The following is a 24,996-nucleotide window of genomic DNA, read 5'->3' on the forward strand; positions in this document are numbered from 1 at the left end:
GGATGAGTTGACTGCACCTAATAAAATTCAGAGAGCCGAATATAAATAAGGAAGAGGACCCTCCATCAACTGTAATTGGATATTAGCGCATTGGGGAGATTTCATCTATGGATTATTGAGTTCTTTTTTTAATATTTTTTAACATTTATTTATTTATTGAGAGACAGAGCATAAGCAAGGGGGAGGCAGAAAGAGAAGGAGACACAGAATCTGAATCAAGCTCCAGGCTCCCAGCTGTCAGCTCAGAGTGAGCTGTCAGACCAGAGCCCAATGCCGGGCTCGAACTCACAGACTGCGAGATCATGACCTGAGCTGAAGTCAGATGCTCAACCAACTGAGCCACCCAGGCGCCCCAGGAGTTCTTTTTTTTTTTTTTTAATATAATTTATTGTCAAATTGGCTAACATACAGTGTGTACACTGTGTGTACTTTTGGTTTTGGGGGTCGATTCCCATGATTCATCGCTTACATACAACACCCAGTGCTCATCCCAACAAGTGCCCTCCTCAATGCCCATCACCCATTTCCCCATCTCCCACCCCCACATCCACCCTCAGTTCATTCTCTGCATTTAAGAGTCTCTTACAGTTTGCTTCCCTCCCTCTCTGTTTGTAACTACTTTTTCCCCTTCTCTTCCCCCATGGTCTTCTGTTAAGTTTCTCAAGTTCCACATATGAGTGAAAACACGGTATCTCTCTTTCTCTGACTGACTTATTTCACTCAGCATAATACCTTCCAGTTCCATTCACGTTGCTGCAAATGGCCAGATTTCATTCTTTCTCATTGCCAAGTAGTACTCCACTGTATATATACACCACATCTTTATCCATTCATCAATTGATGGACATTTAGGCTCTTTCCATACTTTGGCTATTGTTGAAAGTACTGCTATGAACAATGGGGTGCATGTGCCCCTATGCATCAGCTCACCTGTATCCTTTGGATGAATTCCTGTAGTGCTATAGCTGGGTATTCAGGAGTTCTTAAATTCTTCTTCTCTGTAATAGAACAATACATTAGAATACTCCATGCATCAAATCATTTATATTTGCCTCTTAGGTAACAAATGGTATCTCATTTATCTTTAAATGCACATTAATTCCACCTTAAAGAAGTGCATAAAGAGTTTAGCTGGTAAGGAGAGGCCAGTTGTGTGCAGCAGCGGGATAGGCTATTGGGAAGCAGAGAAACATTACAGTGAAACACAGAGGTGGTGGGCTCGAGAGTATTTGGGTGTGAATGAATCTCTGCTCCCCTCCCCCAACACTCATTAGCTTGATCCTTGGACAAATAACTCTCTGTGCCTCACTTTCTTGTAAAATGTGATTATTTTAAAGATTAAGCAAGATAAAACGTATGGTGATTTGCACACATACCACATAGGAAGTATCCAATATATATTCTCTTTTAATCATTATTATTGCACTAAATGGAGCTTTGAGCATCCTGAAAGCCAAAGCAAAGTGAGTTCACTGTTCAGTAAGAACAGTAAAACAGCAATAGATACTGCCCTTATGTAGCACTCTGTACTATGTACAGTGCCATGCTCTGTACTAGGTACTTTGCATATATTAAAATATTTTGATGAGAAACAAAATTTCTTTGACCACTTACTATGGAATTCTACATTAAATTTCTCAACAGTTTATTACATTATACAGAATGTTTCATTCCTATTTTTCAATGAGGAAACTGTCACTCAAAAAACTTAAGAAATACTGGTGCCTCTGGGTGGCTCAGTCAGTTAAGTGTCCAACTTCAGCTCATGATCTCATGGTTTGTGAGTTCAAGTCCCACATTGGGATCTGTGCTGACAGCTCAGAGCCTGGAGCCTACCTCATATTCTGTGTGTTGTCTCTCTCTGCCCCTCCCCTACTTGCACTCTCTCTCTCAGAAATAAATAAACATTTTTAAAAAATTTTAAGTTAAGAAATACCCAAGACCCCACCACCAGAAAGTAGTTGAACTGAGATTTGAATCTACACCTTTGGGACTACAAAGTGTTCCTGCTACAGGCTGAGGCCCCTCCAGGAGGCTGCGTGTCAATCTGACCGCTCTCTGTTGCAAGACTCTGACATGCAATGTCTAAAGGCTTGATCAGGGATCTTTCTGTGTGTTGTGCGCACACATTTGTATACGAGTTTACAGTTGAACACTTTTTCTTTAGTTTATTTATTTATTATTGAGAGACAGCATGCAAGAGAGCGGGGGAGGGGCAGAGAGAGAAAGAGAGAGAGAATCCCAAGCATGCTCTGTGCTTTCAGCGCAGAGTCTGATGCAGCGCTCGAACCCATGAACCATTAGATCATGACCTGAGCCAAAACCAAGAGTCGGACGCTTAACTGACTGAGCCACCTTGGTTGAACGCTTTTTAAATCAAGAGCATAAAAACAACAGAAGTGTTCCCAGTGGCATTTTGCTATGATCAGCAAACATTGAATTCTTAGAATGACACCCATTGAGGAATGATTTACTGAGTCAGGTCCATAGTGGCTGGTGACGGGAGCATCTGTAGGCCTCAGGACCCGGGAGCCTTCGAGAGGATGGGGCAGGTCTCCCGCAGGGTTTCCTGTGACAGCACATGGGTCTTACTTGTGACACATGAATTGCAATGATTCTTAGTTATTTACATATTTTGGTAACAAGTGTTTGAAAGAACTAATTGCAGTTTTGCATCTATTTGTACACAAATGTGAGTGTGCAGCGCCAAGACACTTTTTCACCACTGAAGTTAATCTATGAATACTGGAAATACGCAACACTGGTTTGGGCCGTTAGGAATATTCTGGTAGAGATCCTGCCTGTTATCAAGCACATGGCAGCTGCCACTGCCACCAACCACTACACGCATCCAGTACACTGTGTCCCATCTGGGTCCTGAACAGGTGATACAATGTGAAGTCGTTTACACTTATCTTGCTCCTTGTTCTGGGGTAATGTTGCTCAGGCTTCTGAGGCTTCAGTGCTCGGGCATCTCTCTCATACTGCTTATGTCTGCAACCTGGGACATTACCTGGCAGCCAGGTAAATGCCCAGGTGGAGAAAATTCAGATGAATAACATCAGTGTATCGAGTAGCATGATGATAAAGCTACGCTAGGTAGGTATCACAGGAGCGTTTAATATTTTCTGCCGTCTCTTTAAAAGAGAAATGAGGAAGATTTTCTTGGGTAACTGCATTATGTGCATGTGTGCGTGATAGACACTCAAGAATAAGGACAGTGTGGAGGGAAAGAATGAGGTTTGGTGCATGCCTCCAGCTAACTGTGCGCAAACAAATCAGGGCCTGCCTGCTCTAGACTCCTCACCGTTAACAATGAGAGGAAGAGCGTGATGTTTCTAGCCTGCCTGAGGGTCAGCATCCTGTAAGGGGTTTCCATGTCTTTTAAAGTGTTCAGCCAATGCAAAGAACCAAGCAAACGGAGGCAGACATTTTGCTAACTGCGTCTTTTCTCTCTTATCTCCCCAGACTATGTCAGAGAATCACAATGACCTTGCACAATAACAGTACCACCTCGCCTTTGTTTCCAAACATCAGCTCCTCCTGGGTACATGGCCCCTCGGATGCAGGGCTGCCCCCGGGGACGGCCACCCACTTTGGCAGCTACAACATTTCTCGAGCAGCTGGGAACTTTTCCTCTCCCAATGACACCACCAGTGACCCTCTGGGAGGTCACACCATCTGGCAAGTGGTCTTCATCGCCCTCTTGACAGGCGTGCTGGCCTTAGTGACCATCATCGGCAACATCCTGGTGATAGTGGCCTTTAAGGTCAACAAGCAACTAAAGACAGTCAATAACTACTTCCTCTTAAGCCTGGCCTGTGCCGATCTGATTATTGGGGTCATTTCAATGAATCTATTTACTACCTACATCATCATGAACCGATGGGCTTTAGGAAACTTGGCCTGTGACCTCTGGCTCTCCATTGACTACGTGGCCAGCAATGCCTCGGTCATGAATCTTCTGGTCATCAGCTTTGACAGGTACTTTTCCATCACGCGGCCACTCACATACCGAGCCAAACGAACCACAAAAAGAGCCGGCGTGATGATAGGTCTGGCTTGGGTCATCTCCTTCATCCTTTGGGCCCCTGCCATCTTGTTCTGGCAGTACTTTGTTGGGAAGAGAACTGTGCCCCCAGGGGAGTGCTTCATTCAGTTCCTCAGCGAACCCACCATCACTTTTGGCACGGCCATCGCTGCCTTCTACATGCCTGTCACCATCATGACTATTTTATACTGGAGGATCTACAAGGAAACTGAAAAGCGCACCAAAGAGCTCGCCGGCCTACAAGCCTCGGGGACAGAAGCAGAGGCGGAAAACTTTGTCCACCCCACGGGCAGCTCTCGAAGCTGCAGCAGCTACGAGCTTCAACAGCAGAGCATGAAACGCTCGTCCAGGAGGAAATATGGACGCTGTCACTTCTGGTTCGCCACCAAGAGCTGGAAGCCCAGCGCCGAGCAGATGGATGCGGACCACAGCAGCAGCGACAGCTGGAACAACAATGACGCTGCCGCCTCCTTGGAAAACTCGGCCTCCTCCGACGAGGAGGACATCGGCTCCGAGACCAGAGCCATCTACTCCATCGTGCTCAAGCTTCCCGGCCACAGCACCATCCTCAACTCCACCAAACTACCCTCCTCGGACAACCTGCAGGTGCCTGACGAGGAGCTGGGGGCGGCGGACGTGGAGGGGAAGGCCGGCAAGCTGCAGGCCCAGAAGAGCATCGACGATGGGGGCAGTTTCCAGAAAAGCTTCTCCAAGCTTCCCATCCAGTTAGAGTCAGCCGTGGACACAGCCAAGACCTCTGAGGCCAACTCCTCAGTGGGCAAGGCCACGGCCACTCTACCTCTGTCCTTCAAGGAAGCCACTCTGGCCAAGAGGTTTGCCCTGAAGACCAGAAGTCAGATCACCAAGCGAAAGCGGATGTCCCTCATCAAGGAGAAGAAGGCGGCCCAGACCCTCAGCGCCATCTTGCTTGCCTTCATCATCACCTGGACCCCCTACAATATTATGGTTCTGGTGAACACCTTTTGTGACAGCTGCATCCCCAAAGCCTATTGGAATCTGGGCTACTGGCTGTGCTACATCAACAGCACCGTGAACCCCGTGTGCTATGCCCTGTGCAACAAAACATTCAGAACCACCTTCAAGATGCTGCTCTTGTGCCAGTGTGACAAACGCAAGAGGCGCAAGCAGCAGTACCAGCAGAGACAGTCGGTGATCTTCCACAAGCGCGTGCCCGAGCAGACCTCATAGAGTGAGGGCTGGTCGATCGCGGTGACCAAACACACACACGTCAGCCCACAGACCTTAGCAGGGAGTGAGGCGAGGGTGGGGGCAATGTCTGGGCATGAAAAATATGTTTTTATCACCCAGATAGAAGGAGCTGCCTGTTCACTGACCCATTGAATAAATCCATTTTAATAGAGAAAGGCAAATACCAATTCAGCAAAAAAAAAAAAAAAAGAAAGAAAGAAAGCATATTACCAATTATAAAGAGATTTATTCTGAAATAGACTTCAAGTGTTTTTTTCTTAAAGAAAGGAAAAAAATTGTTTCTTAGCAATTACAAACCCAAATTGATCTGCTGGGTTCTTGTAATTCCCATTAGCGCTGGGATCTCAGATGAGCGTAACTAGCTGATGCACTTGGCCAAGTCCTTTCCAAGGATCCCATGAGGAACACGTCAGGCTAGTGACCCCATGGTTCTGAAATTACTTCATGCAAAGCTGAACCTTCTTGTCCCAATAGAGCTTCCGTCTTCTCTGGTGTGTTGTTAAACTCTATTTGTGGACTTGATTCTTGCCAAGTACTGTTTTGTGCAGTTCCGGTTTCGTACAAATAAAAATATATATATACGTGTGGGTGTGAGAGAGAGAGAGAGACTTCTGCACACACACATATAGTGTATATAATAGAGTGGGAATCACTGAACTGGCAAATTATTCCTGCAATAGATGTTTTCAGTACTTTGATAACTGAAGTTTTCTAGGATCCTAACACAACATAAAAGTGAAATAAACCCAGTGTAATGTTTGGGAAACCAGGTTTTTGTCCACAAACCACCCTGGGGAATATGCAGCAGAGAGGCCAGCCCCGGGAGTCAGGTCCAATGCCATGGCTTGCCCAGACTCTTGAGTGTAAGCAGCGCCCTTTGCTGGTGTCCTCAACAGAGCTCAACCCAACTGGGGCCCCTCTGAGCTCAAAACACGAACCACATGCACATGTTTGAATTCAATCATTCAGATCTGAATGTTTCCAAACGAAATGTCTGCTATCCAAACTGCTTAAAACTCAGTACTACTGTCACGCTTGAATGTCACACACAGCAATATAGATGGCAAAGCAAAAGGGACACTGCGGGGGAGGGGGGGGTGTTGGAAGGGGAGCGTGGGATTGGATTTCTAGCTACCTGGCACCTTCCAAACAAAAAAGGGCTTACACCTGTGTTACTTAGCGGTGGCCAGTGCTTTCCGGTTCGTTCTGTGACCTTCACCCAGCCATCGGTGGGGTTTAGGGACTCATGTGTCCTCTGAAGAAAGCATTAACATTCTGAAAAGTATTGTTTCCAATTGATCTCCTTACATTTCGAGAAAATGATTTTTGTATCTCCTTTGAATTGATCCAAAAGCTTAAATGTTGTATTTGGGGGTGGGGGGAGGGGTGCTGCCGTTGCTGTCATTTTTGTCACTGCTGTAACTGTTGGGGTTCCTCGTTTTTCCTTTTGCCGGGCCATGTGGGGAGCGGGAGGGGTGGGGGTGGGGGGGACTGAGGCGAAACCTCACCTTTGTACAGGGCGTCCGTGTCGTGGACCCGGAGCCAGACTAGAAGCTGCTTGTGTTCAGTGTGAGCCAGTGTTTACAGATGACATCAGTGGACGTGGACTCAGTGGTGTCTGTGTTGCTGAACTATTTAATTTCGTGTTATGTTTCTATGAAGAAATATTTATGCAAACTTCACCAACTGTCTATTTAATGTTGATAAATATTACTCTTCAGTCTTCAGCCATGGTGTCCCTTGAAAGAGACTCTCTAAGGTCCACTGGAGCGACGCGCGCAGGGAATTGGGCTTTCGTGAGGCCAGGAGGAAGAAAATGGCCGTCCTGTGGGCGTCAGCCAGCACTTATCTCCTGGGTAATAAAAAGCCAACTATCACGTTGACGGCAGTGAGGAAAACCACTCTTTACTTGATACCTGAGAGACCCTGAATGGAGCAAATTTGAAATCGCATGGCAAGGGTTATAAAGTAGATCAGCGTCATTGAAAGAATGATCATGGTGTTTTTTGGCTTTGGTTTTGTTTTTTGTCTTTTGTTTGTTTTTTTTTTTTTTTTTTGGCCCACATTCAACCAAAGAACAAGAAAAAACAGACTGTTTTCTACCGTGTACAGCAGACTGCAGAATGCTCTGTGGTCCGCCTGTGACATGTCTAGTGAGCAGCCACATCCGTATTTTACTTCTCCCGTTGGCCTGGCACTAATAATAAATACATGAATGCAGATTTGAGTGTCCCGGGACTTCCATCATTCTGATTCTTTTTGAAACTCCTATCCTGCCTTTTTCCCAAAGGGATGTTTTTCCTGTATTTAAAACAAAATTAGACACGATTCGATTTTGAGAAATGGAGAAACCCCTGAGCTTTGGCCAGGCTGCAAAGGTCACTAACAGTTCTTGAACATGATTCTCTCCTGGTCTTTCTCTAATGCTGATAATGGCAGAAAAGAATCAAACCCAACCCTCTAGCTCCTCTTTACCGTTTTTAAATCTCTTACGGATGAAAGCTACTTTTCAGTGCTCTTTACGGACTGTGTTGGTAGAAAGGTATGGCCGATTCTTAGATTGTTTCCAGAGAAGGGAAATAAGAAGAGACTCTCTTGAATACGGGGAATCAGGACGAGCAGTCACAACTGGAGGAGTGTTTTATCGGGACAGGGCTACACGTGCAGCTCTGCGGGGCGCGTCGTGAGAGGAGGGGCCGCATTTCCATAAGATCGAAATGTCTTCATGCTCAAACCATTGTAGTCCACAGAAGTGAGGTTTGCAGAGGGCTTTCATGATGATTTGTTTTAATTTAGAGCAAAATAACTAAGCTTAAAATAAACCATCCATGAAGAACACCCCCCACCCACACACATATATACACACATACATATACACATAGACACACAAACATACACGCACATACACACATTCACACACCCCTATTCCCCCTTCTCTGTGCTCCAGGCCTTACCAGATGGATAAGAGAACTGACCTATCAGGTCCCGCATCGCCCTTGACTTTGTCCTCTTCAGCTCACAGCACACCCGGCGTCTCTCTGCTGGTTCTCCATATTATCCTGTATCATCCTTGCCAGAAATCCAGCCTTGACTCTAAATATGTTCCATTTCTGTTCATTCTTTTATGTGTAATAATTTTCTACTCCAACGGAGAAAACAGAGGAAAGCATAAGCATTAGAAGATTCCGTGGGTAAAGATCTAGAAGCATATCTGCTTTCTCTGTCGAGTGCCCTTGTTGCACACGGGCAAGTTCATTGCTCTGGAGAGGGAGGAGAGCCCCCAGCGGGAGGGGGGAGTCTGATGCAGGGGGCTGACCTCGGGATGGGAGAAGAAGGCCAGGGCTCAGCACCCTGGAGGAGCCTGATTGGACTACACAAAGGTGTCCCATAGTGACCTGAGAGAGATGATCACCCAGATGGGGACATATCACTGAGAAATTGGACAGTCCGTCACCAGAAGCTCCAGGAGGTGAATGAAGGTTGCAGAGAAACACAAAACTTAGCACGGCAGTGGTGGTGGGGGGTGGCGGGTGGCAGGAGTTCTTGGCTCAGTTCTATCCCCAGGGACTTACATGTCTCCTGCCATGCACGTCACTTACCCTCAAACTCTCTGGGTTATCTCCATATGCTCGTACTAATTAATTAATTGCACACAGATCAAAACTGAGGCCCAGTGGGAGGTAACCGAGAATAGCAAGGAGTGTGAAATAGTTTATCTCATTAATGCTCGAAAACTTTATATATCCATTAGTTATTTCCTCACATTTCAAAACAACAGACTCTGAGGAACTCACAGTTTGTGGGTGAACCTGAAATTGGACTGCCTGAAACCCCACTCCAGTCTGGAACCCCTACCTGGGGCCTGACAGCCTTGCAGATAGAGCTGCTGGGAGCAGGTGTTTAGGGTTCGTGGTGGTGGTTCCCTCTTAAAGGGACCACAACTCTGAAGAGTGCAGCACCTAAAACACCCAACCTATTCCCTCCTCCCCTAAAAGCACACTTTTCCCCCAACTGTAACGTGCAGCAAACTTGGTTAGCACTGAACAATCCAGCCCACACTTCAAGTTCAAGGAAAGTTGCACGGCTTCCGTCTGCAGACTTCTGTCTGCTCTCTCTCCTCGCGCCTCCATGGCTATATTTTGTAGATCTCAGCCTCTACCTGGATTCATGCTACGTGAGTAAATATTCCAGACCTAACTCTGATTCTGGGGATGGTCAAACCCAGATTCTCTCTAGAACTAGACACTTGCGTTGTATTTTTCTGGCCTTAGCATTACTGCCTGAGGAAGGAGGCTGTTGAGAGAATAAACAGGAACAAGGACAGGTTAATAAAGCGACTGTACTCGGCAGAAGTTCGTACCTGCACAATGTTGACTGGCTTTGGATCCGGCCGGTGTTCCTAACATTAATTGGACACATGTTACATTCACAGCCTCACACACACAAGGATAGACAGTATGCTTGGAGATGTCTAGAAGCGAACACCAAATGCTTGGGTAGAACCAAGGCTTTCGGAGAACATTAGGTCTGTGGCGGTCACAGCAGAATCACGGAGACTCAGCTCTGAGTTTTGACCCTCCTACCCTGGCCTCAGCTGGGTCCACCCCAAATAATGACTTGAGACCCACAGCGACTCCCATCTGAGCTGCAAGAGACATTGTATATAGAAGGCAAGTGGAAAACGAAGCCATAGGTTCCATGACAGAGAAATATTCATAACACATTCCTCATCCAAGTCAGAATCTAGAAACCCCATCTTACCCTAAAAAGGATTATCCCCAGAATATACAATTTTATTATTGTCCCTTCTGGAAGTCCAAGATCCTTAACAATTCTGCAATTTACACTCCATGCCCCAAACTTTTGATCCTCAATTCTGGGAGTTCCTTGGTGATACCAAGTGGGTCTTATCCATCCATCTGTCTCCTGTGACGGGTTCAGTGTCTGTCAGAGAGTAGATATTCAATGAATGTTGTCGAATGTGTAATATATACTCCTTATTAATTAATATATCAAATATAAATCAGGATTATGGGCACCTCCCTGCCCCACACTGCTACAGTTGTCAGGGGTCACCAGCCACGAAAGCCACTTTAAGGAGAATGTGACAATGGTTAGCTAATAGAATGTTGCTCAGCAACAAGGAGAACTATTTCAAAGAGACTTGAAGTAAATGATATAAGAGTACAGAAAGTGGGAGAAAGCAACTGTGTCTTTTATCCCAAGAACTCGGGGACTTTTTACCAGACTGGTCCACTGTATCTGGTCCTCCCTGGTCATCCTGGCACGAGGAGTACTGAGGGGGGCTTGGAGTCCATGACGGTCAGTCTTCTGGTTGTGCCAGTGAGAGCTGTCCTCTGGGTTATACCGTCTTCGTGTGTCGTTTTGCTGGGCGCGGAAGGTTAGGGGAGGATCCATTCTGTTGTGCAGGCGGTGAGACAAAAGTCCTCCTTCACATCCCCCCCGCACCGTTTTCAGCCTCCTCCAGAGAAACGTCCTCGGGGCTTGTGCTGAAGACTACATGAAGGCGACATGGCAAGCGATGCCTTGATTTCTTGCTTTCTTGCTTTCTTTTTCTTTCTTTTTTTTTTAACACATGGGAACTAAGTTGGTGTGCAGGTTCAAGGGATAATTAAATTAAAATGGGCCTCTAAGCTGATTTCCGTGGGCAGGAAAGCTTTCTGGGAAGTATCTAAGATGCGCCCAGTGATCAATCCTTCTCGTTTATGAGGGTGCAGTGAGAAACCACTGTCCAGAAAGAGATGGCTACATATTTGCTTTGTAAGCAAAAGGCATGTATGTATCATAGTTGCATCTACACTAGTGTCCACATCTTTACCAAAGGCACTGAATTTTACCTGTTTTTCTGACCTGGTGGTGGCTGTCACCTCCTCAGTGATCATTTTTGGTATGCATATGCCACGTTCATTCTTTCTCCCGAAAACGCGTCAATTGTCTGTACTATAAAATGATGCCTGCAACTGTGTGGTGATATTATCCCCTAAGTTTAATAGTGAAATAAGGAAATAAAACTATTAATAAACAAAGAATGTGGTTTGCTTGCTTTTTAACCCAAAGTATGCACAACTGCAACTTTTTGCTCTAAGAGCAGAGACACTGAAGGATCCCTACCTTTCTTTTTTACATACACTAGGATTTTCTTCAAGAGCCAATACTGTGGCCATCATAACCCAAAACACATGTGATAATGTGTTTAGGAGCATGTATTAAGCATGTGAAAAGTGTGTTTATATACACAGTCCTTATTCCAAGAGTGTGAGGAAAAATTCTCCTCTCTAGATAAATGCATTAACAAGGATTTTTATTTTCCTCCTTTTCAAAGAAATGCTTCTCTTCCCTAGCCCCTTTTTAAAATGTCTTTTTATTTATTTTTGAAAAACCAAGCGAGGGTGAGGGAGGGACAGAGAGAGGGAGACACAGAATCCCAAGGAGGCTCTGAGCTGTCAGCACAGAGCCCAAGGGAGGCTCAAACTCACAAAGCATGAGATCATGACCTGAGCTGAAGCTGGACGCTCAACCAACAGAGCCACCCAGGTGTCCCATTTCCCGCCTTTTTAAAGAGTTGTTTATTAAGTTATTTTGGACCCATCAGAAATGTTTACCTCCTGAAAATAAAAACCAAGCATCGTATCTCATCGCATGGACTTTAAAATTTCCACAAGTGTAGCTATGAACTGAAATTTTACTCTAGGCAAGGGATGTGAGGTTTGTTTTTTTAATGTCTTGCTTAATTAATTTTTGGCTTTTATGCTATTTCACAGAAAGTACCATAGAAGCCAAACGCTGCCTCTTCAGTGTAGAAACTTCCCAACTTTCCCCTTGCAAGCAAGAGCGAAAACGTTTTCTGAATCTCTCTCTCTCCCTATCTCCTCATTCTTAGTTTATTGTTTGCACACATGCTCTCTGGGACAAGCCCTGTCTGATTTGATGAACCATTTTATCATGATTCTCAAGGAGATCAGCACAAGCTGCCAGGAAATGAACTACTTTTCTTACACTCTATGATAACAGGCAATTTTTTATGTTTTTATTTTATTTTTGAGAAAGCACGAGTGGGGGAGGGGCAGAGAAAGGGAGACAGGATCCGAAGCAGTCTCTGCACTGACAGCGGAGAGCCTGAGGCAGGGCTCGAACTCACAAACTACAAGAAGATCATGACCTGAGCCAAAGTCAGATGCTCAACTGTCCCAGGTTAACAGACAGTTTTATATGAAATCAATACTGAGATTGAATACGAAGAGTTTTCTGTTGTACTGAAGTCTTCCACAATTCGCTACATAAATTGATTAGATATAACCCATAGCTACAGAAAGGGGAAAATGGCTGAGACTACGGAAAATTAGTGAAGCATAAGAACATGTTAATGTTGGAAAGGTCAACCAGACACTAGTTGATTCTTAACTGAGTGGTGCCCTGGAGGGAATTAATAAATAGCTTTGGGGAGGAATTGCTACTTACTAATCTGAATGGTTACATGGGAGGCAATTTTGTAAAATAGAGCTCGGCTCTCTTGACCTCAGTTAATTAATCCAAGGATTGGTACCCACTTGGACTGATCAAAAAACTTCCCAGAGAATTTTTACTTTGAGGGACAGAGCCTCTGGGCCAGTCTCCTCTCACGCACCCAGGATTGTGGAACACGGGACCTAGCAGCCGTGATTTGTCATGCGAACACATGGGAGGTAACATATGAGCACATCCAAGACTGATGTGGAAAACAGTGAGATGAATCAGATTCCAGAGACAAAGAGATAAGAGAGAGACGCCATCCAGCCCTGATTTTCCCACGGCCCAACCGCACCTCCGCACTTCTCCCACGCCTGGTTGTTCAGATGTATTCCGCTTGTCCAGGGTATTCCTAAAATTTACATTTCACTTTAAAGGCATTAGGCTAAGTATCTATTACTTGTAACTAAACGGACTGCCTACTACAAGCTGAGGGGAACAGCTAATACATTCCACTAATTTAAATATTCCCACAACTAATTGAATTTTTATTTGACTGAACTGGGGAATTTCACCCTTGAAGTCAATGCTTCCCAATCTCTAACTGCAGCCATATATTTCTAATGAAAATAATCACCAGCATTGTTTAGCTATCTAGCATATTTTTTAAAGCAGTAAGAATTTAATGTTACTTGAACGATGAGCACGCAAGATTTTTTTAATTGAAATTATATTTCACAAAGATGAGTGTTGGAAGTCTGCACATAGCACTTTTCTGGAAGAGACGTCCCCTCATCCAGAGCTTTTACAGAATTGTGAACAGAACGAAGCCAACTTCTCTTCTGAGAAGTTCCTTAGTCTAACTATGGTCTTTCTTGGGCATTTTTGCACACTGCCCTTCACCCGAATTCCCGCTTCTTGGAGATTCCACGTGTACCTTTCAGTGTTTTCGCCACTAGAATTACCCAACAGCATTCACACTATTAAAAGGCAAAAGTAATTACCAATAAAAAGTAACTGTCAGGGGGTGCCTGGGTGGCTCAGAGGGTGAAGCGTCAGACTTCGACACAGGCCATGGTCTCATGTTTCGTGGGTTTGAGACCCATGTCAGGCTCTGTGCTGACAGCTCGAAGCCTGGAGCCTGCTTCGGATTCTGTGTCTCCCTCTCTCCCTGCCCCTCCCTTGCTCACACTGTCTCTCTCTCTCTCTCTTTCAAAAATAAATAAACATTAAAAAATATTTTTTTAAGTAATTGTCAAAGATGGGTTCTCATTCGAGTTACATGGGGACACTGATGAGAATCTTGTTGGAACCAGAGTCTCAGACCGTGGCAGCTGTCTCGTGCTCTCGTCAGCAACGTGCTTTACGAAGAGAATATTTACCCATGGTTCGTGCCGCGGTGTGGAAGGGGAGCGGACCTAAGACCCCGCAGCCAGTGAGAAAGGGCGCTGAGTCTTCCATGCAGCTCCCCATCCTCCTACGGCTACCTGGCCTCTTCTGACGCCAAATCGTTTGCCAATTTGCTATTGGAAAATATCTGAGAACCCACAAATCTCTGTGGGGGTGGGAGGGATACATGCTTCCACAGGATAGACATTTTATAGGATCCAAGGTTTGCCCTGAATGTCCTCTGCACACCTGGGAACCTCCAAATATGAGGAGCTGGCCAGCATTTTAGCTAAGGGTGACCCAAACTCTGCCCACTTAACATCCCTTTCTGTCATCTTCCTGATATGCATCTTTGTCTCTTTAATTCTTAAAACCCATTACATTAGGGTCATTTTTCTTCATTCCAGACAGTACCATGTTTCTAGGCAGTGGGGATGTTTTAAATAAAAGTCAAAGTTAATGTTCTGGATTCACTAAATGACTAAATGTCTCACAACATCTGGTTCGTAAGTGGTGTATCCATCATACTTAGTCCTTAATTCGTTTTCCCAGTTGTCCTTTTCTGTAAAAAACAAAAACTAGGGGTTGTGATTTTTAAATGATTTTACTTGCTGGATTTGGAGGAAAGTGTCTGCAGTAACGATGTAGGCTGGGTCTAGGTCTGACCTAACCACAGGCAGTGTTTCCTCATGACCAGGACTAACTGGCCCTTCTCTTAACTAACTTCCCTTTCTGAGTCCAACCGTTCTCCCCCAAGCAATTAACTCATAAAATGACAAATGTGGGATTTGCGTTTCTGCCATGGACGGCCGCCTACAAGCTAGGAAAACAGAAAGCAGTGCTGACTGTACATTACATACTGACCATAGGAATAATTCTTTGACATTTAGTTCGATAAGGCCAGTGAAATTTGAATAATAATCTGTCTCATTACATTGGTGGCACACGGATACAAACGGTCTCTAAGTGACCCAGTCCCCCCTTCCCCCCTGCCTCACTAACCCTGGCTTCTAGAACACAAAGTGCCTTTAGAAATCTGACCACTTGAATGGATTCCACCAGCAGGGACAGCTATATTTAGAAATAGTTGACCGCACTGTCCTGCTCTCTAGGTTAGTTTGAAATGAAAAGAATCAGTCGAGGCTCCAACTAAATATGGAGGAAGTCCATAACTAGCAGAGATAATTGAGGAGGGCCAATACCACCTAGCAGCGGCCGTGAGGACCTTTACCTATGACATCACAGGGAAAGGCCTCCTCTGAAATTAACTTCGGAACAATATCAAGAGGCCAGTCCTTTGCCACGAAGCCAGAGGTTAAGTATTCTCACAGTAGCACTGCAGGAAATCGGTGCCACCCGCGCGGTAGAATCAGTGACACATCTCTAGCTGTTCCCAGCCATAGTGGGAGCACGTGTGGGGCAGAAACCAGACCCATGACGGCTCCCCACACCCCTGCCCCTCCACCACCAATCCACATGCCCACCAGCTTCCAGACCGGAGTCACTAGAGACTTCACAAAACCCCAGGTAGGGCACCCGCCAAAACTGCGTTTCCTTCTTGGCTCTATCAGAAACAAAAAGTGCACAGCTGATTCCTTATCAAGGTGGGAAAACTGAGTTAATATACCAATTCTTCTCTCTGCTATCCCTGCCCACCCTACCCCAATTCCCTTCCTCAAGCCTTCTGTGTGTCCCCGCACCCAGAAGTAAGCCCCACCTTGTTGGCACCGAATATATAATCTTCATATGTGCTTTGTAATGCGACTTAAGACCCTCCCGCCTCTGAGTTACAAAACGGATTCGGTGTACTAGTAAGCAAGTTCCATCACATTGTGCTAGCTGAGCGTGCCAAACAGAAGTGACCCTGACTTCAGAAGAGAGAACCAATGTGTAAAAACAGAGATGCAGAGATAAAGGAAGGCAAAATAAACACTCACTGTTTATTAAGAGATAATGGCTTCCTTTGTTTTCTTTCAAGATTCCAAAATAAGATTGAGATCTTAATGCACTGCAGAGTTTGAGCATTCCTGGGTAAAATATCATAGATCCTTTAGCTGGAAAAAAAAAAAAAAAAAGACCTTTAAGTATTCTTCAGTCAAGGGGTGCCTGGCTGGCTCTCAGTTAAGTGTCCAACTTCGGCTCAGGTCATGATCTCCCGGTTCGTGAGTTTGAGTCCCGCATCAAGCTCCGCGCTGACAGCAAGGAGCCTGCCAGGGATTCTCTCTCTCCCTCTCTCTCTCTGCCCCTCCTCCTTGCTCTCTGTCTCTCAAAATAAATGAACTTAAAAAAATTTACATCCTCTGCAGTGCAAGAGTCCCTCCTCCTTTGTCTTCGTTGACAGCGAATGACCCAGATTCTGGGTTAATAATTCCAGTGGCAAGAAACTTATTAAGCGAAGCAGACCACCTTGTATTTAGAGTTTTAACTATTTTGCTACACTTTATCCACTGACTCTAGCCGTCCCTTCTAGGACACTAATCTTCCATCTGTAGTATATGCACATCACTGAGGCTACATGAGGACTTCCCAGGGAGCACTAGAATAGGGTCAGTGTAAGGAAGTCATCTGCAAGATCTTCAATGGTCACGGGTACTCCCTCGCCAAGGTAACCTGCCTAAAAACTCATCTCCTCCATCATATCTGCCTTTCTCCTACTTTATGTGACATACCTCTCACCCGGCCTGAGTCTCACTCATGTGTACAAATAATCTAAACAACATACAAAAGGACAGTCTTATTTATTTTTATTTTTATCAAGTTTATTTTTCTGAGACAGTGAGCATGCACGAGAGGGGCAGAGAGAGAGGGCGAGAGAGAGAATCCCAAGCAGGCTCTGCACAGTCAGCACAGAGCCACGGGGTTCAAACTCATGAACCTCGAGATCATGACCTGAGCTGAAATCAAGAATCGGATGGTTAACCAACTGAGCCACCCAGGTGCCTCACGAAAGGACAGTTTTAAAATGCAGAGTCTGGAGCACCTGGGTGGCTCAATTGGTTAAGCATCTGACTTCAGCGCAGGTCATGATCTCTCGGTTCATGGGTTCAAGCCCCACATCGGGCTCTGTGCTGACAGCTCAGAGCCTGGAGCCTGCTTCGGATTCTGTCTCCCTCTCTTTCGGCCCCTCACCCACTCACACTCTGTCTCTCTCTGTCTCTCAAAAAATGAATAAATGTTAAAAAAATTTTTTAAATAAATAAGTAAAAATAAAATAAAATGTACAGTTCCCCTGAAAGTGTCCTATAGGAAAAGCAAACAAAGCTTCAGAAAAATATTGAAGAGTGCAGTGTCTTATTTTATCCAGAGACCAAACTTATGCGAGAGCCCCATGCCCCTATGTGTCCACCCACTCATTCGTCCATCCATCTATCTGCTAATCTATGAGTTATATTTCAAAGGTGATGTAATTGTCATAAGAACATGTATAATCACATTTATTTAAACTGGAAATTTAGGTCAGATTTTTTTCTAACATAAAGTAGATTCATTTCGCAATGAGGGCTGGCTCTGCCAGTTGGATTATAAGGTATACATTTTCCATAAGGTGGATGAAAAAATCGACACTACAAAGTTTTGATAAAAATATGTTTAAGGGAAACATATATACATATATAAACAGAGATCATATAGCATATGCAGGAAGTTGCATCCTTTGAACCTATATTAAAACTGTTTATAGACAAAAATAGGCAAGAGGCTTACAGCTTTGAAATTTGTATGTAAATGAGGGGAGAGAAAGCAGTGAAATAGAAAACAGAATAATAAACCTGCCTCATCCATAGGGCATGTCCCTGAATCTATGAGGACGATTCTCATCTCCCCCTACAGCACGTACCCTCCACTTTAAACCTCCTGGACAGCCTGAGCCATTCTTCCAGTCCAGTCAAGGGCATCACTGAGGTGGGAAGCAAGGAGTGGTTCCAGCAAGTCCCCCTTCTGTCCTTCCTGGGATCCAGCTCACACGCCTGCCCGCCCTCCCGATAACTCAGCCTCAGCAGCTGGCTTGTCCAACCTCACTGTCCTCATAAAAGCAGCCAATCAGAGAACATGACCTGCTCTGTTCTCTGAAGAGACAGTGAGTGACTTGACCATAATTTCTTTCCCTAACTCCAGCGAATGCCATGTGTCAGAGGCACCCTGTCTGCCCCAAGGTACAATCGACAAGCAGATGAGAGCCAAAAAGTAGGAAGGTAGGAAGAAGGGAGCCTGAAGGAAAGTCAGTGTGTGCATCGACACAAGACCACTGGCTATGTGGTTGGAGTCCGTGGTGCTTCAGGACAGGGACATCACACACACTGTAGGCTCTGCCTTTGTGAGGGTAGCGGGTTGTTATGTTCCTGGCTTCTTCCAATCCATTCCTTTCTCTATTAGCACCAGGTCACTCCTACCCCCACTCCCGGCCAAATCCTGCCTGTGAACCTATGGTTCTCTAAGTACTGCTCAAGGAGAAGCTGGTGCAAAGCGACCAAGAGTCAAAACTCAGAACTTCTGAGCTTCTAAGTCAAGTTTTAACCAACCTAGAAAAAGATGTCTGTAAGCCACAGCTTTCAAAAATAACAAAGAGAGAGAAAGAGAAAAACGTTCCTGGAAATTCTAAAACCTTTGCTGGGCTTCTACCCACGGACATGTGCCTCTGAGCCTCCATGCCTCTGTGCTGTTTAAATTTCCATGAGGCCATCACCCCTGGCTCTCACCTTCAGCTGAGTCGGGGTCCCCAGCCAGGGTCATGGCTGAGTTTTCACAGCGCCCCTGCAAGGGCCACATTTTCCTGAAATATGCATCTAGTATTGTCTTCTTCAGCTCGGAACTGACCATTGTTGTTGTTTGTTTGTTCATTTCCAATTCTGGCTCCTTTTCAGCTCAACCCCTGACAATTCTGTTTCCTGTCTGATAAAGGCTTCTCGCTGCCTTGCAGAGCAGAGGTCAGTGCGGAGAGGAAAGCCCCCAAAATAGTCTTCTCTCCTGGCCCCTTGGGCACCCACACCTCCCGCTGCCTCACACTCACACTGATGACACAGTGCTCAAGTATTTCTCTGAGAAGTGCAGAGCTTTCTGGAAGCTCCATAAATGCTCTTTCTTATGCTCTATCTTATATTAATAGTGGAACACGATGTGTATTAAGTCCATTCAGAATGAAGCGAAGGGAAGGTCTCCAGCGTCCTCCCCGCCCAGATGCTGCCGTTCAGTGGAAGCCACACTTTTGAGGTCAGTTATGTGCCCTGTCTTCGAATTTTGCAGCGGGGGCTTTAAGGAACGGCACAGTTCTGGAGTCCAGAGTTGCACGTCAAGCAACAGGAGACAGGACTAACTGGCTTTAGGATGACAACGCCATTGGGTGGCAACTGAACTTGGGGACTGAGCTGCGCAGAACTGTCTAGCCACCACCAATAGGACAGAAAGAGCAGAGAGGAGTTTCCTTAAGTGCAGGTGAAGCTCGTGGTGACCACATACTTTGGCCAAAGGCATTACTGCCACTTCTGCACAGATCGTGCCCCTCCCAGCACTCCGGGCGGCTGCTTAGTGGAAAAGCACATGTCCTCTGCTCTTACATAACCTGCTAGAGCAGCCTTCCCTACCTGTCTCTCTAAAATAGCACCTTCCCACCCCATTCTCAACTTATTTACCCCACTGCATGTTTCTTCACGGTGCTTACTGCTTCACACATTTTTAAATGCACTTATGGCCTCTCTCCCCTCACTGGAATGTAAGCTCCATGGAAAGTGGGTGTTTGTTCACTTTTCCTGTCTCCCTTCCACCCCATGTGCGAGAGCCCAGGAAAGCATTTTGATGCTAGGCAGGCACTTCAAATGTATTTAAGTGAATGAATAGAATGCAGTCTAACAGCATGTCTTCATACCTCCACATTTCAATTGATTTGAATTATTTTTTTCAGTATATGTAGTTTCCTATCTAATGTGTGATCAATAACTTCTCAGGCAGAAATTTAATAAGATCTTCCTTAGAGTTATTCTAGCTTGAAACTAGCTCGACATCAATGATGATCTACTCTTGATCTCGGCTCAGGTCATTGTCTTATGGTACGTGAGTTTGAGCCCCGCACAGGGCTATCTGTGGTCAGCACAGAGCCCATTTTGGATCCTCTGTCCCTCTCTCTCTCTGCCTCTTCCTTGCTCTCTCTCAAAAATAAACAAACATTAAAAAATAATAAATAGAAATACAAAATAAAATAAGACAAAGATAACAAAATTATAGGTATGCTGCATTGTTTTACTGCCCAACCCAGTTGGGATTAGGGGTGGGGGGAGGGTGGATGATGATGAGAAAAGAATTAATGTATTGAATACAGTCCATGACTCACGTGCGTTTCACAGTTTCCCACGTATCTGAAATTGACGCATCATAAAAACACAGTCCCAGTTGGAATTGTAACGTGGTGATTGTTGCCCATAAACATGTGACTTTAGTGGTTACTACTCAGGACCTGTCTGGATGTCAACCACCACTTGCTGTCTGAGTCAACAAAACCTTAAAGGAAGGAGCTTTAAGGAAAGGAGTACGTATCCTGATCGCCTGAAATCATTTTGACACCAGATACAGAGAGAAAGGACCAGTAGTCAAACTTGCAGAATGAACATAAAACAGGAAGACAATGTCAGCAATTGAATGGCGGAGAGGAAAGGGAGAGGGATGTTTTTAAGAGCTGTAGCGTCACCAAGGTTCTGGAGAGCAAAGAGTGTCGGGGGAAAAGTGGGCATCAGGGGCTTTGATTCAGAAAAGTGGAGCACTGGCACCAAGGAACTTTGGGAATGCCTGAAACGATTTATTTTGCTGGTAGTCCCTTTTTTTACACATGCGTGAAAACGACACGTGATTTAAATCCAGACCTAATGTCTCCAAGAGCTGCATTAAATGTACAATAACAACAGGAGTATGAAAGCTCCACATTCCAAAATAAAAAGTTTCTTTAAAAAAAAAAAGCATTGGCTAATAGTAAAATGAAGGAAGTTTTCTGGTATATAAGACAATGTGCTCACAATTGGTTACTCAGATTCAGGGACATACAAAATTTTATGTTTGATGTTGTGTCATTTGGCCACTAGAGTTGATAGACAATTTCCTAAAACAAGAAACTGATTTAGAGTTTATGTTAATGTTTTCCAAAAGGGGGAAAAAATCTGACTCCTTGGCTACTTTTGCACCAAATAAAAAACCAAACTACCTTTTTTTTTTTTTTTTTTGAGACACAGAGAAAGCACGAACAGGGGAAGGGTAGAGAGAGAGGGAGAGAAATCCCAAGCAGGTTCACGCATTCAGCACAGAGTCCGACATGGGGTTCGACCCCAAGAACCACGAGATCATGACCAGAGCCGAAACCAAGAGTCAGAAGGTGAACCGACTTAGCCTCCCAGGCGCCCCTCAGACTATCTCAGTATAAGAAAAGCTATTTGAAGTTAATAAACTGTGATGTGGCTCATTAATAAGTGAGATTTTGTGTTTTATGTCTCTCCATACAAACACATCACACGTTTACACTGACCATAAGGCAAATGTGATGGGAGCTGAGTTTTGAGAATTTTCCACATAAGTGAAAGGAGACATACCTTGATATGACCCATTTGCCTTTTAATGTAATTCAGGTGTAAATGACGAGTATCTGCAATAATTACCAGTGTCCTAAATACAAAATTTGTTCCTCCTCAATTTTAGTAAATAAATATGTGATCATTTCCCATAAATACACTCATTTCCATCTGGATGGGAGTTGGTTCGTGACTTATAATGTTTCTAATTATGTAATTTTAATATAATGCTGCCTCAAATGAAATAGAGTGTGGTTTTTGTCATGATACAGTAAGAAAAAATTCTGCACGTTCAAGGTTTTTCCTCAAATATCTCTTTTGCAGTTGGAACCAGAAAATCTGCGTTAAATGCCATACATTTCACCGTTGCTCAACATTTGGCTTATGTAACTGATGTTTATTAGGCTTGCAGATCAAAATAGAGTCAGAAACTGACACGTGGTGGAGTATGCTTATATTTATCTTTGGGTACACATGTAATGATTTTTATTTTAAAAACCCTCTTTTTGTGCTCATCCATGTAGCAAATATTTATTGAGGATTCACCATAACCCATGCACTCTTCTGCTAAGATCAATTAACTAAGGCTGTGGAATAAGCCAATATTTATATTGGGTGAAATGTATGCTACCTTCAACAGAACTGCTAACTTAGAAATTATTAAGACAAGCAGTGACCAATATATGTGACACCTGAACAAAGAAAGTAGTTTGCTGCCCAAACCAGTGTGATCTGATAAGCAATCCAATTCCCGCCTAATTCAAAATATTTATCCAGTGTTTTGCTTGTTTGCCTAACATGCCCGCCTTTACCCTCATTCATTATTTTTAAGACAGGGTTTTTGAACTAGCAGTCCATGGAAAACTATGTCCCACCAAACCTAAAGAATTCATCACTAGTGCTGCACAAGAAATACTAAAAGGAACTGGAGAAAACTTTTTCTACTTGAAGCAGAAAGAAATAAGCAGAAGAGAGTACGTTTGTAGAAAATACATTATCTATGAAGAGGAGCAAATATATGTATATATGTAAAAAGAAGAAAATGTTTACCACTGACTTTAAAAAGTAATAATCATAGGGGACACCTGGGTGGCTCAGTCAGTTGGGCATCCAGCTCTGATTTTTGCTCAGGTCATGATCTCATGGTTCGTGGGTCTAGGCCCTGCTTCCGGCTCTGAGCTGACAGCAAGGAGCCTACTGTGATTCTCTCTCTCCCTCTTTCTCTCTCTCTCTGCCCTTCCCTACTCATGACCTCTCTGTCTCTCTCTCAAAATAAATAAATGAACTTAAAAAAAAAAAGAAGGACGGGGCGCCTGGATGGCTCAACTGGTTGAGCATCAGACTTCGGCTCAAGTCATGACCGCACAGCTTGTGAGTTTGAGTCCCATGTTAGGCTCTGTGCTGACAGCTCAGATTGTGTCTCCTTCAAATTGTGTCTCCCTCTCTCTCTGCCCCTCCCCCATTCATGCTCTGTCTCTGTCTCTCAAAAATAAATGTTAAAATAATTTTTAAAAATAAATAAATAAAATTTTAAAAAGTATAAAAGATGTAATGAGTCTTCAAAGTTTTTAGTTTACAATAAAAAATAAAAGTAATATAAGCCATGTAACTATAAGTATAAATGCTGGCTTTCTAGAGTAACTATAAATTCAATTAAAATAACTACATATATCAATGTACACATAGATAGAAACAGATATAAATGTAAAGATATATACCTAACTAAAAAGTTAGAAGAGAAAAGTGGAATTATAAAAATAATAAACCCAAAGAAAAGGAAAAAAAACAAATCTCAAGGGAGGTCACCACAACAGAAAAATAGTAGCAATTTAAATTATTAATAGGGAGATATGACATAGACATGTTTTTAAAAAAATTTTTAATGTTTACTTATTTTTGAGAGAGGGAGAGAGTGAGTACAGAAGTGGGGAAGGGGCATAGAGAGAGGGAGACACAGGATCTGAAGCAGGCTCCAGGCTCTGGTGCAGGGCTCGAACCCACAAACCACGAAATCATGAACTTGGGCTCACCCAAGTCAGATGCTTAACCTGCTTAGCCACCCAGGTGCCCCAGATATGATATAGGTATAATTAAAAAGTTGACAGAGGAGAAAATGGAATAATTAAAATAATTCAAAAGAAAGCAAGAAAATAGGAATACTGGGACAAAGGGCAGAATCCTGAAATCAAGGGGGGAGACGGTGAGCATACATTCAACTATATCAACAATTACATGAAGGCGACTAATCAAAAGGAAATTACGTGTAAATATTGTCAGACTGAAATAAGATACAAGACTCAACTATATGCTGTTGGCAAGTAGCACGCACAGATGGACCTAAAAAAACTTGAAAATGAAAGCATAGAAAAATAAAGACCAGACCGTGCAAACACAAAGGGAAAGAAAACTGCTTTGCTCTATGCCCATAAAACAAAGCAGACTGCAAGTGAAGAATTATTACCAGAGGTAAAGATGAACAGTTCATAATCAAAAGGACCAGTTCAATAGGACCATGTAAACATCCTAAATGTATATGCAGGGAATAATATACCTTCAAGGTAAAGAAAGCAGGAGATAAAACCAAAACCATAGCTGGAGATTTTACGCGTCCCTGGAAGTCGACGTGGGGACAAACACACAACTGGAAAGAACACGGTGAGATTACGCAACCTGACCCAATCGAGATCAGGTGAACTAACCTTGGTTCTTAACCCAGAGTGGCCTGATGAACCCACTTGACCTGACACGTGAAACACCATGCCCAACAGCAAGGGCAGAATAGACGTCATTGTCACTGTGAGAGGAGAATTCACCAAAATAGGCCACATGCCAAACAGCAGATAGAATCTCAACCGACTTCAATAGACTGGAGTGATGCTAAGCACGTTCTCTTAAAACCAGTGGAATCACAGGAGAAATAAGAGGACCGGGAAACCCCCATCTTCAGAAAGGCAGTAACATTCTTCTACATGACTCATGCGCCAAAGGAGTCATCACAGAAGAATGTACAAAGTGTTCTGGACTGAATGGTAATAAAAATATAATGTACTAATACTTGCGGATTTTGCTGAGAGAAAACTGTAGCCTCAAATGCTTATATTAGAAAAGAAGTGTTATTGAAAATTAGTTCTACTGCAAGAAGCCATAGAAGGAACAGGAGATTCAACAAGAGAAGGTAGAAGCAATTAAATTATAAATGTAAGAGCAGAAATTAATTAATAGAAGGCAAAATCAATACACTAGGGAAAATCAATAAACCTAAAAGAAAATCAACAAACAAAAGTTGGTACTTTGAAAAATTAATAAAAAATGACTTTA

General features: G+C 43.9%; 1 protein-coding gene and 1 long non-coding RNA gene across 2 annotated transcripts in view; one reads left to right on the forward strand and one right to left on the reverse strand.

Annotated features, from left to right (window-relative positions):
* The window catches only part of CHRM3 (cholinergic receptor muscarinic 3), a 486,812-nt gene extending 481,342 nt beyond the window's left edge, over positions 1 to 5,470 (forward strand). Inside the window, exon 5 of the mRNA XM_029931658.1 lies at positions 3,469 to 5,470. Coding sequence (XP_029787518.1) covers positions 3,488 to 5,260 — 1,773 coding nt within the window. The 5' untranslated portion in view covers positions 3,469 to 3,487 and the 3' untranslated portion in view covers positions 5,261 to 5,470. The remainder of the gene's footprint in view (positions 1 to 3,468) is intronic.
* Positions 963 to 24,996, reverse strand: part of LOC115285382 — a 29,782-nt gene continuing 5,748 nt past the window's right edge. Inside the window, exons 3-4 of the long non-coding RNA XR_003905501.1 lie at positions 16,075 to 16,191; positions 963 to 998 (exon numbers count right to left, since the gene is read on the reverse strand). This is a non-coding gene — a long non-coding RNA (uncharacterized LOC115285382). The remainder of the gene's footprint in view (positions 999 to 16,074; positions 16,192 to 24,996) is intronic.

This window comes from Suricata suricatta, chromosome 2, assembly GCF_006229205.1.
Source record: "Suricata suricatta isolate VVHF042 chromosome 2, meerkat_22Aug2017_6uvM2_HiC, whole genome shotgun sequence".
NCBI classification, from domain to species: domain Eukaryota; kingdom Metazoa; phylum Chordata; class Mammalia; order Carnivora; family Herpestidae; genus Suricata; species Suricata suricatta.